General features: G+C 45.3%; 1 protein-coding gene across 1 annotated transcript in view; it reads right to left on the bottom strand.

Moving 5' to 3' along the window:
* Positions 1-16,933, bottom strand: part of CDC40 (cell division cycle 40) — an 80,859-nt gene extending 63,926 nt beyond the window's left edge. Inside the window, exon 1 of the mRNA XM_040350235.1 lies at positions 16,725-16,933. Within this exon, the coding sequence (XP_040206169.1) occupies positions 16,725-16,871 (147 nt within the window). The 5' untranslated portion in view covers positions 16,872-16,933. The remainder of the gene's footprint in view (positions 1-16,724) is intronic.
* Positions 16,934-17,557: the final 624 nt, after the last annotated feature.

Below are 17,557 nucleotides of genomic sequence, written 5' to 3'. Positions count from 1 at the left end.
AAAACAAACAAAAAAAAAACAAAAAAAAAAAAAAAAAATGCAGAGGTGATCAAATACCACCAAAAGAAAGCTCTATTTGTGGGGGAAAAAAAATAAAAAATTGACGTCAATTTTGTTTGGGAGGCACGTGGCACGACCGCGCAATTTTAATTTAAAGCGACGCAGTGCTGAAAGCTGACATTTTGCCTGGACAGGAAGGGGGTATATGTGCCCAGTAAGTGGTTAAAACAAAAGTTAAAAATGGGCTAACTTTACATGTTTTTTTTATTCATTGAAGTGTATTTTTTTTTCCCCACACAAAAAAATTGCGTTTCAAAAGACCGCTGGGCAAACAGTGCGACATAAAAAAAGACCGGAGTTAGGCTTACCGGTAACTCTGTTTCTAGGAGTCTTCCAGGACAGCCTCTTGAGACCTTGGGCTCCTCCCTCCGGGACAGGAAACACGTACACCCTTTTCTTTAAAGGGCGGTCCTCTAGATCTCCTCCTCAGTTTGCCCGAGAAATACCAGAAGATCCTGAAAGACATAGTCTACTAACACATCGTTAGATCATTTTATATCTTCACCACAATTACAGTTCCTTAACAGACACCGGGTGGGAAAAACTCCGGCTGTCCTGGAAGACTCCTAGAAACAGAGTTACCGGTAAGCCTAACTCCGGTCTTTCTCTAGTCGTCTTCCAGGACAGCCTCTTGAGATGACAAGCAAGAACTTACTGGTTTTTAGGGTGGGACTACTGTCTGGAGGACCCTTCGTCCGAAGGCCTGATCCTTGTCTGACAGCAGGTCCAACCGGTAGTGTCTTGCAAAGGTTGAGTAAGATGTCCAGGCTGCCGCCTTACAGATCTCTTCCGGGGACGCTCCTGCTCTTTCTGCCCAGGAAACCGCCACTGCCCGAGTAGAATGTGCTTTAACTGTAGGTGGTTCCCTACCCCCTAACGTATATGCTTCTACAATCAACATCCTGAGCCATCTGGCAATAGAGGATTTTGATGTTCTGTGACCCTTGCGGGCACCTGAGAAGTTAACAAAAAGTGAGTCACATAGTCTAAATTCCTTTGTGACTTCTAAGTAAAATAAAAGACTTCTTTTAACATCCAATAAGGACAAAAATTCCCCTTCATCATTTTCTGAAGAGGAAAGCAAGGTTGGTAGGACAATGTCCTGAGTCCTATGAAAGGTAGAGGCTACCTTGGGTAGGAAGCTAGGATCCGTCCTAAGAATTATCCTATCATCAAATACAGATAGGAAGGGTTCCCTAATAGAGAGGGCCTGAAGATCGCTGACTCTCCTGGCTGAGGCTATGGCCACTAGAAAGACTGTCTTAAGGGTAACATGTTTCAGAGAAGACTCTTCCAGCGGTTCAAATGGTTTGTTAGTAAGAGCCTTTAGTACCAAGGACAGATCCCAAGAGGGACAGGCTCTAATCCTAGTTGGATTAGATCTTGTCAGACTTTTGAAAAAGTTTTTGACGAAGCGATCCTGTTGAAGAGGTACATCCAAAAAAATACTTAAGGCAGCCGCCTGTACTTTGAGAGTGCTGACTGATAAGCCTAAGTCCGCACCTGCCTGCAAAAATTCTAGCACTACTGGGATGCCAGAATGATTCATTCCTTGTTGTATCTTCCAGGAATTGAATTTTTTCCACACCTTAGAGTATATTGCTCTAGTTACCGGTTTGCGACACCCTAAGAGAGTCGTGACCACTTTATCTGAAAAACCCCGTGCTTTCAATAGTTGCTCTTCAGAAACCAGGCAGTTAGTTTCAGGTTCTTTATCTGAGGATGAAGGACTGGACCTATAGACAGTAGATCTACTTTCTCTGGAAGTGTCCAAGGTGGATACAGGGCCAGCCTCCACAGGCTGGCGAACCATGGCCTCTTGGGCCAGAAAGGCGTGATCAGAATCAGATCCGCGGGTTCCCTGAGAAATTTTTGGATTACCCTGGGAATCAACCTCACTGGAGGGAATGCGTATGCCAGGCTGAAATGCCAAGGATGTGAAAAGGCATCTATCCCCTTCGCTTTGTCTTGTGGGTGAATGGAAAAAAATGTTGTAACCTTCCTGTTCTCCTCTGCTGCGAACAGGTCCACCTCTGGTAGTCCCCAGAGTGAGACTATCTGGTAGAAAGTCTCCTGGTCTAGAGACCACTCGTCCTGACATACTACCTGTCTGCTGAGGAAATCTGCCAGGGTATTCAGTGAGCCCTTTAGGTGGACAGCTGAAAGGTGTACCAGATTTTTCTCTGCCCAGATCAAGATCTGTGTAGCTGTTGCCTGTAGGGCTGGGCTCCTTGTGCCTCCTTGCTTGTTTATATAAGCTACTGTGGCAGCGTTGTCCGTCCTGATTTGTAGATGCTGACCCACTAGATAGCACTTGAAGCCCTGAATGGCTTTTAGAACGGCTAACAGTTCTTTTTGGTTTGATGACCGAAGAACCTCCGAGGACGACCACTGACCCTGGGTCCAAACTTCTCCCAGGTGGGCGCCCCAACCCCCCCTGCTGGCATCGGTGGTCATTACCAGAGCCACTGGCGGATCCCAGAGAAGACCCTTGTCCAGGTTTTCTCTGGCTCTCCACCACCATAGGTTTCTTTGAATGCTCTTTGGGATAGGTATTGTGAGGTCCAAATCCTCCTTCCTGCCACTCCAAAGTTTGAGCATATGTGCCTGGAGAGGACGCGAATGAAATCTGGCCCAGGGTACCGCCGGAAAACAGGCCGACATCAGACCCAGAACTCGCATAACTTGCCTTATGCTGATCTCCTGATTCGTCTGGAGAAAAGCAACCGCCTGATCCAGTTTGAGAATTTTTTCCTTGGGAAGGAAAATCTTCTTTTCTACTGAGGATATTCTGTATCCCAGGTACATCACCTCCTGTGATGGTATCATCTGCGATTTTTCTTCGTTGACCAGCCAACCCAGGGAACGCAGGAAAGACAGGGCTACCTTCAGGTCGCTCTCTAACTGATGACCAGACGGGGCTATGAACAACAGATCGTCTAGGTAAGGCACTATTGTTACTCCTTGGAGTCTCAGTGGTGCCAGGGCTTCTGCTAGGACTTTGGTAAAAATCCTTGGCGAGGAAGACAGGCCAAAGGGGAGGGCCCTGAATTGCAGATGTTTGGTAGCAGAACCCAGTCTTACCGCTAGACGCAGGAATTTTTGGCATTCCTGACGGATCGGAATGTGTAAATATGCGTCCCGTAAGTCCACGGTGGCCATATAACACTTTGGGAAGATCAGACTGGTGACTGAAAATATCGATTCCATTCTGAACCGTTTGTACCGGACCCACTTGTTGAGGGGACGAAGGTTTAAAATCAGTCTGTACTTTCCTGAGGGCTTTTTCACCACGAAGACATGTGAATACACCCCCTGACCTTCCTCCTCCTGGGGAACTTCCAACAGAACCCTCTGATCCAACAGGTCCCCTAAAAGGAGACCCAGGGCCTCTGCCTTCTCCCGGTCTCTGGGAGGTTGAGTGACCAAAAATATTGGGGGAGGGGGAACTGAGAATTCCAGCCTGTAGCCGTTTTCTATGAGGTCGTGTACAAACGGACTGACTGTTAATTCTGTCCATTGTGAGAGGAACTCCCCCAATCTTCCTCCCACAGGGACCTGAGTGTCACTGGGTTTTGGGGGGAACCTGAGGAGGGTTAAACAAGATTCCTCCTCTTCCACGTCCCTTTTGGCCCACCCAATGTTTTTTAGGATGTGAATCCCGGTCTTTCTGGTTTTGCCTAAACCCTCGAAAAAAGCGTTTATTTTCTTTCTTTTTTCTTTCCGGGAAGGCTTTCTTTTTATCTTGTGTCCTTTCTAGTGCCTCCTGGAGACCCGGACCAAATAAGTGATCGCCAGAAAAAGGTAAGCCGCAGAGTTTTAATTTTGATGCGGCGTCACCCGTCCATGTCTTTAACCAGACCGACCTTCTGGCTGCGTTGACCAACGCTGCCGATCTGGCTGCAAGCTTCACCGATTCTGAGGAAGCATCGGCTAGGAAGCCAGCCGCCTTCAAGAGTAACGGGAAGGATTTTAAGATCTGCTGCCTGGATGTACCAGCAGTGATATGCGCTTGGAGTTGATTAAGCCAACACTCCAAGTTCCTGGCTACGCAGGTAGCCGCCAACGCTGGTTTAAGTGCAATAGTGGAAGCATCCCAAGCCCTTTTTAAAATGATGTCACCCCTTTTATCCATCGGATCTTTAAGTGTTCCAAGGTCATCGAAGGCCAGGTCAGTTCTTTTTGATACCCTGGCCAGAGGTGCATCTAGCTTTGGAACTTTGTTCCATGGGAGCGTAGTATCTTCCTCAAAGGGATATCTACGCTTTAGGTTCCCTGCAAAAAAAGGTCTTTTTTCTGGTTGCTCCCACTCCAACAAGATCGTTTCCACCAACGACTTATGAACAGGAAAACACCTGGTCTTTACAGCACTACCTTGATAAAGTTGGTCGTGCTTAGATAGCTGGACCTGTTCCTCTCGGATCTCTAGGGTTTCATATATTGCTTTAAGCAAGTCTCCCACATCTTCTAGAGACAGTCTATATCTAGTCCCCCTGGAAGAGTCTTCTTCTTCTAGCTCAGAGCCAGAAGCTGAATCTACCTGAGAGGAAGCCTGGGACCGAGTGGACCCTCCTGCTTCCTCCTCCTCATGCTCATCCCCTTCGACCGGAGTTGCCAAGGACGGGGCACTAGGGGTCCTATATACCGGGGACGGCATCTGCATCCTATCCATCATTCCCCGGAAAGATTTGAAAGTGGATGCTAGCTCATCTTTTACAGATGATAAGACTTTTTGGCATTCTGCCACAGAGTCATCCTTGACCAGACTGGAGATGCACTCTACACATAGAGGCTTTTTCCAGCTGGAACCCAATTTTTCCCCACATACAGCGCACTTTCTTTTAGGGGCTTGTGCTGGCGTTTTGTCCTGAGATTTGACCTAAAATCAAACACAAACACCATGTTTTAGTATAAAAGACAATGCCCCCTGACAACCACCCGTGTGTCAGAAAAGGTAAGTGCTGTGGAGCCCTCCACCACAGGCCCTGCCCAGGGAGGGAGAAAAGGTCCTGAGATAATTCAGACCATGTCCCCCAAGGTAAGTGAAGAGTCAGCCTAGCCCCCCTTACCTGGGAGACGCCGGAGCCGGTGGACCCGGAGTCTGTAGCCTGCCTCGCTTCCTCCATCGGTCCTGTGTCCTTAAACAGCCCGGCTGCGTATGGAACACACCGCTCCGTGTGCCTTCCTTCCACTGCCGCGCTTAAGTCGAATGGGACTAGGTTTCGACAGCGCCCCTTGATGACGCCGTTCCGGTGACGCACTTCCGCCTTGTGGAACGCATCCGTCCCGCCCCTCAGCGCCGCTCCGGAAGAGGATTTTTCTTTTCTGCAGTGCAGAGCGGCATGGCCAGCCAGCGTCTCTCGCCGCCGCCATAGCTGATGTACCGCGCTGTGCCCTCAGAAGGAGATCAACGCAACAGGTACTGGGTACTGCGGGGGGGGATGCCGACATCAAGGGTTCCCACTCTCTCTGAGCTTTAGACAGCAGTGAAAAAAACGGTGACCTTTCTCTTCCTAGCAGGAGCAGAGGGGTACCAGGCAGAGAGGGAATCCAGCATTTTAAAAGTCCCTTAAAAAACGTGCTCCTTCCCTTCTGGCAGGAAACACAATAACTGAGGAGGAGATCTAGAGGACCGCCCTTTAAAGAAAAGGGTGTACGTGTTTCCTGTCCCGGAGGGAGGAGCCCAAGGTCTCAAGAGGCTGTCCTGGAAGACGACTAGAGAAAATTATTTCCTAGGGTTTGTGCTAAAATGTGTGTGTATGTATGTATGTATGTATGTATGTATGTATGTATGTATGTATGTATGTATGTATGTATGTATGTATGTATGTATGTATGTATGTATGTATGTATGTATGTATGTATGTATGTATGTATATGTATATGTATATATATATATATATATATATATATATATATATATATATATATATATATATATATATATATATATATATATATATATATATATATATATATATATATATATATATACACACACACACACACACACACACACACACACACACACACTTTTTTTTTTTTTATTAAACGATTTGTGCAGCTCTAATCTGAGGCTTTTCACTTCACTGGGGAAATGTGAGGAGGGTTTACATCCACTTTAATCCCTCCAAAACATATAAAACAAAAAAAGATTTTTTATTCCTTGCAACATGGGGATTACTAGGATTCTGTCCCAGTCTCGCCTTTGGTAGTCACTCGCCAGGTTTCAGTATTATGCTTCCAAATGTTACTGCAGGACAGATACTGCAAGATGTACAAGAGGAGAAGCAAATGTCACCAAGCTCATCGTCAGTACAAAATAATTTCAGCATGCAAATATTCATGTTCGTTTTCCTTTTCATAAGATGAGGAATCAGCATGTGCATATTAGACCTTTGCATAGGTTCAGATGAATATTTTGTGGTGGTATCCAGAGCTCATCAATGAATATCTAAAAATAAACACAAGAGCTACTACAATAATACTCTTGAATACAAATGTAAGCTAATTTTTTTCTAACAGGAAACATACTGGTTAAATATAAAAGCACGACGGGAAAATATAAAAACAGCTTGACCGTTTGTTGTGCAGCTCAACGTTGCCATTCTCCTACCAAATCAACAATAGAAAAAGGTGTCCCTAGGACTTGAAATTCATGAAATGTCAGGTATACAATAGATGTACTCCACAGCAATGAATTATCAGCCTCGACAAAGTGAAAAGCTGTTAACTGCTGAGCGTGGGAGACCAGCTTTTAACTTCGCAGCATGTTTCCAAGGTGACAATTTAAAATTACACTGTTCTATCAAGAACATTTTTCCAGTTGCAAAAAAAAAAAAAAAACCTTCTCAAAGCATTTATCACAAAAAACACAACTTAGCAGTGGCATTCATTTTTGTATTGTATGCTTATTAACCCACTAATGTCGTCCACAAGTTAAGGCCTCGTGAGATGTACCCCCTAACTATGTATAAACCTTCTCCAAACAACCCTTGCTAATATTGGCTTAAAGGGGTTGTAAAGCTTTATTTATTTTTTAATAACAGGTCCTACTTACCTCCACTGTGCAGCTCATTTTGCACAGAGTGACCCTGATCCTCATCTTCTGGGGTCCCTCGGCAGCTCTCTGGGCTCCTTCCCGCTTCTGGCAGCCCCCCTGGGAAGCGCTCTCCCAAGGGTGCGGTGATATCTTCAGGTGAAATACAGGACTCTCTGAAAACATGTGGTGTGGCTGTTTCAAGATGCACAATAAGGAGGCACTTGAAGAAAGATGGGTTGCATGGTTGAGTCGCAAGAAGAAAGCCATTACTACACAAATGCCACAAAGCCTCACGCTTACACTACCCCAAACAGCACAAAGACAAGCCTCAAACCGTCTGGCACAAAGTCATTTGGAGTGATGAGACCAAAACGTAGCATTTTGGCCACAACCATAAACACTACATTTGGAGAGGAGTCAAGGCCTATAATGAAAAAGGTACACAATTCCTACTGTGAAACACAGAGGGGGTCGCTGATGTTTTGGGGGATGCGAGCTACAAAAAAGGCACAGGAAATTTGGTCAAAATTGATGTCAAGATGAACGCAGTATGTTATCAAAGATACCGGAGGAACATTTGCATTCATCAGCCAGGAAGCTGCGCATGGGACGTACTTGGACATTCCAACATGACAATGATCCAAAACACAAGGCCAAGTTGACCTGTCATTGGCTACAGCAGAATAAAGTGAAGGTTCTGGAGTGGCCGTCTCAGTCTCCTGACCTCAATATCATTGAGCCCCTCTGGGGAGATCTCAAAAACGTGCAGTTCATGCAAGACGGCCCAATAATTTTTCTCCATAAGAGGAATGGGCAGCTTTACCATCTGAGAAGATAAAGAGCCTCATCCACAAATACCACAAAAGACGTCAAGTTGTCATTGATTTAAAAAGGGGGCATTACACTGAATTAAAGCGGTGTTCTGGCCAAATTTAAAAGCCAGCAGCTACACATACTGCAGCTGCTGGCTTTTATTAGGACACTTACCTGTCCTGGAGTCGCTCGATGTCGGCACCGCAGCCGATTATGAAAATCAGCTGCCGGGTGCTGCCATTGCAGGTAAGGGAACCCAGCAGTGTCGCCCTTCGGCTTTACACCGGGAACCCTACTGCACATGCGTGAGGGCCAGGGGAGGAGAAGACAGCCCCGCAGTGACATCACAGGCCGCGGCCCAGACTCCCAGAAGTGGGAAAGGATATCTGTCAAAGACAGGTATCCTGTCCCCCCTCCCCCCGAAAAGGTGCCACTTGTGGAACCGGAGGGGGGGGAATCAGATGAGTGCAAGTTCCACTTTAGGGTGGAACTCTGCTTTAAGAACTGGGGTATGTAAAAATTTGATCAGGGTCATTTGGGTAGTTTCTGTTGCCATTATAATTTTTAAAAAAAGAGTAAACACAGTTGATTGATAATAAATGGCTTCAGCCAAACACTAACCATGAATGAAAACAAAAGTTTGTGTCATCATTCATATTCTCTGAAAAATTGCCAACAAATCATACATTCTGCCAGGTTATAGAGGTAGACTGATATATCGGGCGCTATTTGGCCATTTTTGATAAATCGGCATCGGCCGTTATCAAAATTAGGCCGATATTTTACACTGACCGCCATTTCTCCTCCCTTCTCCACTCAGCGGCTCTGGCAGCATCAAGCGACATCAAGTGTGTGCTAGAGTGACAGGAGTAAGCAGCAAGGAGTGGAGTGGGTGAGGTTTTTTTTTTTTTTTTTTAAATCAGCCTAAAATAATCGGCCACAAAAATAGGCATCATATCAGCCATCGGCCGCCCCAATTTCTAAATATCGGCATAGGCCAGAGAAAAACCCATATTGGTCTACCTCTACATATGTAAACTTTTGAGCACAACTGTCATTTCCGATTCCTTATATCACATAACTTACAGGGTTGAACTCTAAGGTACATTAATTCATAGAGATTTAACACAATATTTAAAGCGGGAGTTCATCCTAAAAAAAAAAATTTAAGATTAGATTCATGCTCATTTTGTCTAGGGGAATCGGCTAGTTTTTTTTAAAAACGAAGCCGTACTTACCGTTTTAGAGAGCGATCTTCTCCGCCGCTTCCGGGTATGGGTCTTCGGGAGCGGGCGTTCCTTCTTGATTGACAGTCTTCCAAAAGGCTTCCAACGGTCGCATCTATCGCGTCACGAGTAGCAGAAAGAAGCCGAACATCGGTGCGGCACTATACGGCGCCTGCGCACCGACGTTCGGTTACTTCAGAAAATCGTGACGCGATAGATGCGACCGTCGGAAGACTATCAAGAAGGAACGCCCAGTCCCGCAGCCCATACCCGGAAGTGGCGGAGAAGAGCGCTCTAAAACGGTAAGTACGGCTTCGATTTAACAAAAAAAGCTACCCGATTAACCTAGACAGAATGAGCATGAATCTAATCTTAAAAACTTTAATTTCCGGGTGAACCTCCACTTTAACTGATGATAAACACAAAGTATCCCACAAATCCACCTCCAGAGCCCAAGGGGGGGGGGGGGTGGATCAGCCAGGGCCTTATACCTTCTATAGCTCAGGTCTGTGAACTAAAACCTATCCTGACCGCTACAACAATATAGTGGAAAGCAAAAGGAATGCCCCCCCTAGCCCACTACTTTTTGCATTATTGCAGAAGCACTTCTTATTTACAGTGCCTTGAAAAAGTATTTATACTCCTCGAAAGTTTCCACATTTTGTCATGTTACAATCAAAAATGTCAACTTATTTTATTGAGATTTTGTGATAAACCAACACAAAGTGAGAACCATAGTTGTTGAAGTGGAAGGAAAATGATAAATTGTTTTTAGTTTTTGTTACAAATAAATATGTGAAAAGTGTGGCGTGCATTTGTATTCAGCCCCCCCTGAGTCAATACTTTGTAGAACCACCTCTAGCCTCAATTACAGCTGCAAGTATTTTGGGGTATGTCTCTACCAGCTTTGCACATCTAGAGCGACACTTTTGGCCATCATTCTTTGAAAGATAGCTCAATCTCTGTCATATTGGATGGAGTGTCTCTGAACAGCAATTTCAATTTTTGCCCCAGATTCTCAATTGGATTTAGGTCTGGACTTTGACAGAGCAAGTCTAAACACATGAATATGCTTTGATCTAAACCATTCCATTGTAGCTCTGGCTGTATGTTTAAGGTCGTTGTCCTGCTGGAAGGTGAACATCCGCGACAAGTCTTTTGCCGACTCTAACAGGTTTTCTTCTAAGATTAGCCTGTATTTGGCTCCATCCATCTTCCCATCAACTGACCAGCTTTCCTGTCCCTGCTGAAGAAAAGAATCCCCACAACATGATTCTGCCACCATGTTTCACGGTGGGGATAGTGTGTTCAGTGCGATATGCAGTGTTAGTTTTCCACCACACATAATATTTTGCTTTTAGGCCAAAAAGTTCAATTTCAGTCTCAGCTGACCAGAGCACCTTCTTCCACATGTTTGCTGTGTCCCCCACATGGCTTCTTGCAAACGGGACTTCTTATGGCTTTCTTTCAACAATGGGTATGTTCTTGCCGCTCTTCCATAAAGACCAGATATGTGCTGTGGATCTCTTCCAGAGTTACCATGGACTTCTTGGCTGCTTCTCTGATGAATGCTCTACTTGACTGGCCTGTCAGTTTAGGTGGACGGAATGTTTGCAGTTATGCCATACTCTTTCAATTTTTGGATGATGGTTTGAACAGTACTCCTTGAGAAATTCAAGGCTTGGGATATTTTATTTTTTTTATACCCTAACCCTGCTTTAAAATTCCTCCACAACTTTATCCCTGACCTGTCTGGTGTGTTCCTTGGCCTTCATAATGCTGTTTTTTCACAAAGGTTCTCTAATAAACCTCTGAGGGCTTCACAAAACAGCTGTATTTATACTGAGATTACACTAGATTTTAGTTAGGGGTATCAGAGTAAAGGGGGCCGAGAACAAATTCATGGCACACTTTCACATATTTGTAAAAAAAAACTAAAATTATAATTTTCCTTCCACTTAACAAACATGTGCCACTTTGTGTTGGTGTATCACAGGGATCTTCAAACTATGGCCCTCCAGTTGTTCAGGAACTACAATTCCCATAATGCCTAGTCATGTCTGTGAATGTCAGAGGTTTACAATGCCTCATGGGATGTGTAGTTCTACAACAGCTGGAGGGCTGTAGTTTGAGGATCCCTGGACTATCACATTAAGTCACAATAAAATACTTTTACGTCTTAGGTTGTAACATGACAAAAGTTGAAAAATGTCAAGGGGTATGAATACTTTTCCAAAGCACTGTACAATACATGTCAATATGCTCCTCAGTAATAAAACGTACCCATTTAAAAATAAGTTATATGTGGGGATCTCACTCCATTAAAACAATATTAGGACAAGATTTGACTGTGTGAGCCCACCTCAACTGCTCTTTGTCAGGGAAAACAAATATTATTCCAAATTACACCCATGGGAGTCTGGCCTACATATTTCCAATTACATATAATAAGACAATTCATATGGGGCCATACAAGACCCAGGATCTCACAAGAGATCTTAAAAAAAATATGAGAAAAAAAGAAACTGCATTCCAAACTGAACTTATAACTCTTCATTGCTACCTTTATGGGGACACCACTACTTTCTCCAAGGATTACTAAACACTTTAAAAATGTTCCCACAATATACAAGCGAAACTCAAAAAATTTGTGGTGCAAACGTTCATTTATTTCACCAATGCAACTTACAGGTGAAACCAATATAAGATAGTTTAAGCCGTGATTTGTCATAATTGTGATGATTATGGCTTACAGGTCATGAAAACCCCAAATCCACAATATCGAACAAAATTAGAATATTGTGAAAGGTTCCAATTTTCTAGGTTCAAAGTGTCCCACTCTAATCAGCTAATTAAGCCATAACACCTGCAAAGGGTTCCTGACCCTCTAAATCAGTGGTTCTCAACCTGGGGGTCGGGACCCCCTTGGGGGTCAAATGAGGATTTGCCAGGGGGTCCCCGAAACCTGGGCTGTTCCTGAAGCCTGTGGCCGCCCACTCAGCCTCTTCACAGCCGCCCATTCAGTTCACGGCATAGCTGAGAGGCAGGGACTAGAGGTCAGCTGACTGGTGAGGAATGTGAAGTGGGAGGGGCTGGAGGAGACCCCATCTGCTGATTTCAGCATAGGTGTCACTGCTACGAGAAACCACAAAGTTGGAGACACAGTGAGTAACACTGCCTGTCATTAGAGTTGCCTTTAAAAGTCCCCACGACAGTTCTCAGATCAGCAGATGACCTTGATCAAGAGCACCTAAGTTGGCTGATCCCAACTCCCCGCCAGCACTGTCACTCATCCCAACTCCCCACCAGCACTGTCACTCATCCCAACCCCCACCAGCAGTGCCACTGAATCCCAACTCCCCGCCAGCACTGCCACTGATTTCATACACCCCACCAGGGAGTAAGAGAAGGAATACAAATAGAGAATACATGGAAAGGAGTGGAAAAGAGGGGGAGAAACAAAGAAAAAGGGAGAGAGAGAACAAGAAAGACGTCTAGAGAGGGATGGGGATAACAAACAAGAAATTAGGATAGAGAGAGATAAAAGGGAAAGAAAGGAGAACAAAGAAAGAGTGGTACATCCTAAAATGTACTATAAGGGGTTCTAATATTGTACGAGTGGAAGGGACTCAGGGATCGCTAAATGTCAGTGGGTTAGGGGTGCAAATTACTTATTTTACCTTGGGTGCCGACAACCCACGATAGGAAAATAATTTTACCGTTAGGGGTCCCCACAAATTGGGAATTTTTTTCAAGGGGTCATGGCACTAGACAGGTTGAGAACCACTGCTCTAAATGGTCTCTCAGTCTGGTTCAGTAGGAATCACAATCATAGGAAAGACTGCTGACCTAACAGTTGTGCAGAAAACCATCATTGACACCCTCCATAAGGAGGGAAAGCCTCAAAAGGTAATTGCAAAATAAGTTGGATGTTCCCGAAGTGCTGTATCAAAGCACATTAATAGAAAGTTATGTGGAAGGGAAAAGTGTGGAAGAAAAAGGTGCACAAGCAGCAGGGATAACCGCAGCCTGGAGAGGATTGTCAGGAAAAGGCCATTCAAAAGTGTTGGACTTTCACATAAGTGGACTGAGGCTGGATGGAGTCAGTACATCAAGAGCCACCGCACACAGACGGATCCTGGACATGGGCTTCAAATGTCGTATTCCTCTTGTCAAGCCACTCCTGAACAAAAAATAACGTCTTACCTGGGTTAAAGAAAAACAGACCTGGTCTGGTGCTCAGTGGTCCAAAGTCCTCTTTTCTGATGAGAGCAAATTTTGCATCTCATTTGGAAACCAAGGCTCCAGACTAGTATGAAGAAAGAATGAGGAGGCACACACTGCAAGATGCTTGAAGTTCAGTGTGAAGTTCCCACAGTCTGTGGTGATTTGGGGAGGAACCATGTCATCTGCTGATGTTGGTCCACTGTGCTTCATTAAGTCCAGGGTCAATGCAGTCGTCTACCAGGAGATTTTGGAGCACTTCATGTAGACGAGCTCTATGGGAGGCTGACTTCATTTTCCAGCAGGACTTGGCACCTGCCCACACTGCCAAAAGCACCAAATCCTGGTTCAATGACAGTGGGATTACTGTGCTTGATTGGCCAGCAAACTCGCCTGACATGAACTCCATAGAGAATCTATGGGGCATTGCCAAGAGAAAGATGAGAGACTGAACAATGCAGAAGAGCTGAAGGCCGCTCCTGAAGCATCCTGGTCTTCCATGACACCTCAGCAGTGCCACAGGCCAATAGCTTCCATGCCATGCTGCATTGAGGCAGCAATTGCTGCAAAAGGGGCCCAAACCAAGTACTGAGTACATATGCATGCTTCTACTTTTCAGAGGTCCGATATTGTTCTATGTACAATCCTTGTTTTACTGATTGCATGTAATATTCAAATTTTCTGAGGTTGTAGATTTGGGGTTTTCATGAGCTGTAAGCCATAATCATCACAATTATGACAAATCACGGCTTGAACTATCTTGCTTTGCATGTAATGAGTCTATATCATAAATTAGTTTCACCTTTTAAGTTGCATTAGTGAAATAAATGAACTTTTGCACAATATTTAAATTCTTCGAGTTTCACCTGTATGCCTGCTTTTACATCAAGTACATGTAAACTCTAATCTTAAAGCGGGGGTTCACCCTATCAACGCAAAAAAAAAAATTTTTTTTTCTTTTACCATAAAATCAGGCATTGTAGCGCGAGCTACATTATGCCTGTCCCGATTTTTTTACCCCCGTACTCACCTTGTAATCGTAGATCGAAGATACCGGGGAATGGGCGTGCCTATGGAGACGGAGGATGATTGACGGCCGGCTCTGGCGCGTCACGCTTCTCCGGAAATAGCCGAAATAGGCTTGGCTCTTCACGGCGCCTGCGCATAGCCTGTGCGCAGGCGCCGTGAAGAGCCGAGACCTACTCCGGCTGTCTTCGGGGAGAGTGACGTGCCAGGGCCGGCCGTCAATCATCCTCCCTCTCCATAGGCACGCCCATTCCCCGCGGGAGCCGAAATCTACGATGTCCGATTACAAGGTGAGTCCGGGGTTAAAAAAATCGGGACAGGCATACTGTAGCTCGCGCTACAATGCCTGTCTCGATGGTAAAATCAAGTCAGTGAGGGTGAACTACCGCTTTAAATTTGTAACAGATTTGAATACAAATTATGGGCTCTTTCCCTTGGGCCAATGGAGATACAATTTTTTTTAATTCCCAAAGCTTTTATATTCCTCAAATCCAACTTTTAATGAGCGCCTAACAATTGCAATTCTGAAAGCACACTTTACACGTTTACTCGTGTTGCGCAGAGGGCAGCCCATTCACTTCAATGGGCCATCCTATGTGCGCTTGTTGCCCAAAAGAAGCTCTTGCAAATTTTTGGGGCAACAAGCTTAGTGCGGTTTTTAAACACCCTGTTTCGCCAATGCGATTCTGTCATGCAACCACACACACAACTAAATATGATATACTTGTTTTCTCCCTTCCTCTGCCCCTCTCCCCCCCCTTTGTCTCTTTCCCTGTTTTGTCGTCCTTTTTTTGGAGTCCCCCCCCCCTTTTCTTTTTCTCTCTTTTCCCCCCTCGTGAGTTACCTGTTCGTAATGTACCCGATTGCCCCTATTGTCATTGATTGGAACTATCTACCCTAAATTCGTAGCTTTGCAGATGTGCTTTTATTACTCAAAGTGTAACTCTCAATGAGCCATAAAACCACACAGCGTGGAATAGTGCGGACACATGTTGTAACACATCAAGGGATAAACTGACGCATTTCAGGGGCACACTCCATTCCTCAAAGCTCAGACAATATGCATCAGCTTTTACCACTTGATGTGCTACAACACGTGTCCGCACTATTCTACACTGTGTGGTTTTATGGCTCATTGAGGAGCTGCACTTCGTCAGTACCCATGTTTTACTATTTAATAAAGGTCATTGGTAAAGCACGCCTTGCATTTTGCTTTGCGTTCATCGGATTGCCCCGTCTGAGGAGGGCAGCATGCACCTAGTCTTGGAATACAGATTCCCTTGTTGCTCTTTAAAGAAAACCTCTCAGCGCTGGAAATTACTATCTCATAACTGCCACTTCCCACCAATGTGCTACGCCAGGATTAGGCACCCTTGGTGCTCCAGCTGTTGTGGATGCACAAGTCCTACAAGGCACTGCAAGACTGCCAGCCACAGGTATGTCTCCCAGAGCCATTATGGGTTTTGCAGTTTCTGCAAAGCTGGTGTGCAAGGATGAGCTCTGGCGTGTTCGCATAGAACACGTGCAGAGCCGCCAGGAAGTGTGCACGGCGCTGTGCTAATCACAGCAGGGAGACATTGTCCCGATGCTCGGCTGCGGGGATCGTGAAATGTCTCCCTGGCTGTTATTAGCGCAGCGCCATGCACACTTCCTGGCGGGCTATGCGAACACGCCAGAGCTCATCCTTACTGGTGTGCCAAGGTTTTCTATCCCTGTGATAAACATGAAAGTCCATCATCAATGTTGGGCACCACATTCCCACACATTAAAGTACTTTAGAGTCACATGTCTTGGAGAGGCCTTGGATAGAAATGCCCCCCTCCCAAAATGAAGCGTACACCTCATCATATATATGTAACCTCCCCAACAGAGCCACATGCAATAAATTAAACAGGTTTATTGTGGCATGGGGGAGAGGAAGTACTTATATCGGGCTTACTACTGTCTGTATCCCCACTGGGAAGATAACTTCTCACTTCCTGGCCTAGAGATGGGTGTCAGACACAACAGGAAGTGAGGAGAAATGTATTCAGTGGGGACACTGACAGCATTCATATCATGCCAAGTTCTAAAGCTCACCCCCACACTATACAAAACGACAACACTGTCTGTAGCTAGGCTTGGTTCCTAGTGATCAGGGTTTAGAGGAGGAGGTTATATTTTCCCATGACACGAATGTGAATAAAATAGTCTTTGCTGGGCAATAGAAGAGATAACATACACCAACCATGCTGTCTGCAGATGCTGCGAGCCCTGCGTACACATCAGTCCAGGGAAAGCAATGTAGAGGTGGTATGGAATGGAGCTATTCATACACCTCACACTGTACTCACCTTCACTGCCACCTCAGGCGCCGAGTTCACCACCATCAGCGTCCCCGCCGCCGCTGGTAAAGGCTCCAGGTGGGAGCCAATACCTTTATCCTCCGCTTCGTTTTCAGAGTCAGAGCCACTGCTGTAAGAAACTAAGACGGAGGCCATGATGGACCAGGAAGTACGTCAGACTGCACCGCCGCAAGGCCCGCTGGGAGAAGGCGCACCGGTAAACAAAGTGTGTGTTGTCAATAAAGTTTGAAGAGCGAGCCGGAAGTTACAGGATCCTGGAGTGCCTAGAATGTAGTCACGTGATACCGACCTAGCTGTGGGGAAGAGAGGTGTTGGTATTCACATTACTGATTCCATTCTAGGAGCGCTCATTTTCTACACAGCGTTTTCTACAGATTACAAAATGGAATGTTTAAGAGAACATGAAGCAGAACAATAGGAGACAGAGCAAATGGAGGAAGACACGATAATGACTCTAGTCAGATGGGGAGAGCTCTTTCTTTTCTTTTTTTTTTACCATGGAAAGCATCCCTGTGTAAACCTGTGTTAGGGGCAGGCACGTGTGCTCATTACACCAGCAGGAGATGTAAGGCTCAATGTACACTGACTTAAAGTGGAGTGCCACCCAGGAAAATAAATATTTCACAAAAAAATCTTAAAAAAAAAACCTTTTTTTGTTTTTATACTCACCCGAAATACCTGTTGCTATGCGGAAGTCTGTAATCTGCCTCTTCCCTAACCGCGGTCTGTCTTCTTCTGCATCCTCTTTTAGTGAATGGGGCACTCTGCTTTCTGGGAACTGTGTGTAATCCCAGAGAGCAGCTACCCATTCACAAGTCAGC

This window comes from Rana temporaria, chromosome 4 (assembly GCF_905171775.1).
Source record: "Rana temporaria chromosome 4, aRanTem1.1, whole genome shotgun sequence".
NCBI classification, from domain to species: domain Eukaryota; kingdom Metazoa; phylum Chordata; class Amphibia; order Anura; family Ranidae; genus Rana; species Rana temporaria.
This window is presented reverse-complemented; position numbering and strand designations above follow the sequence as displayed.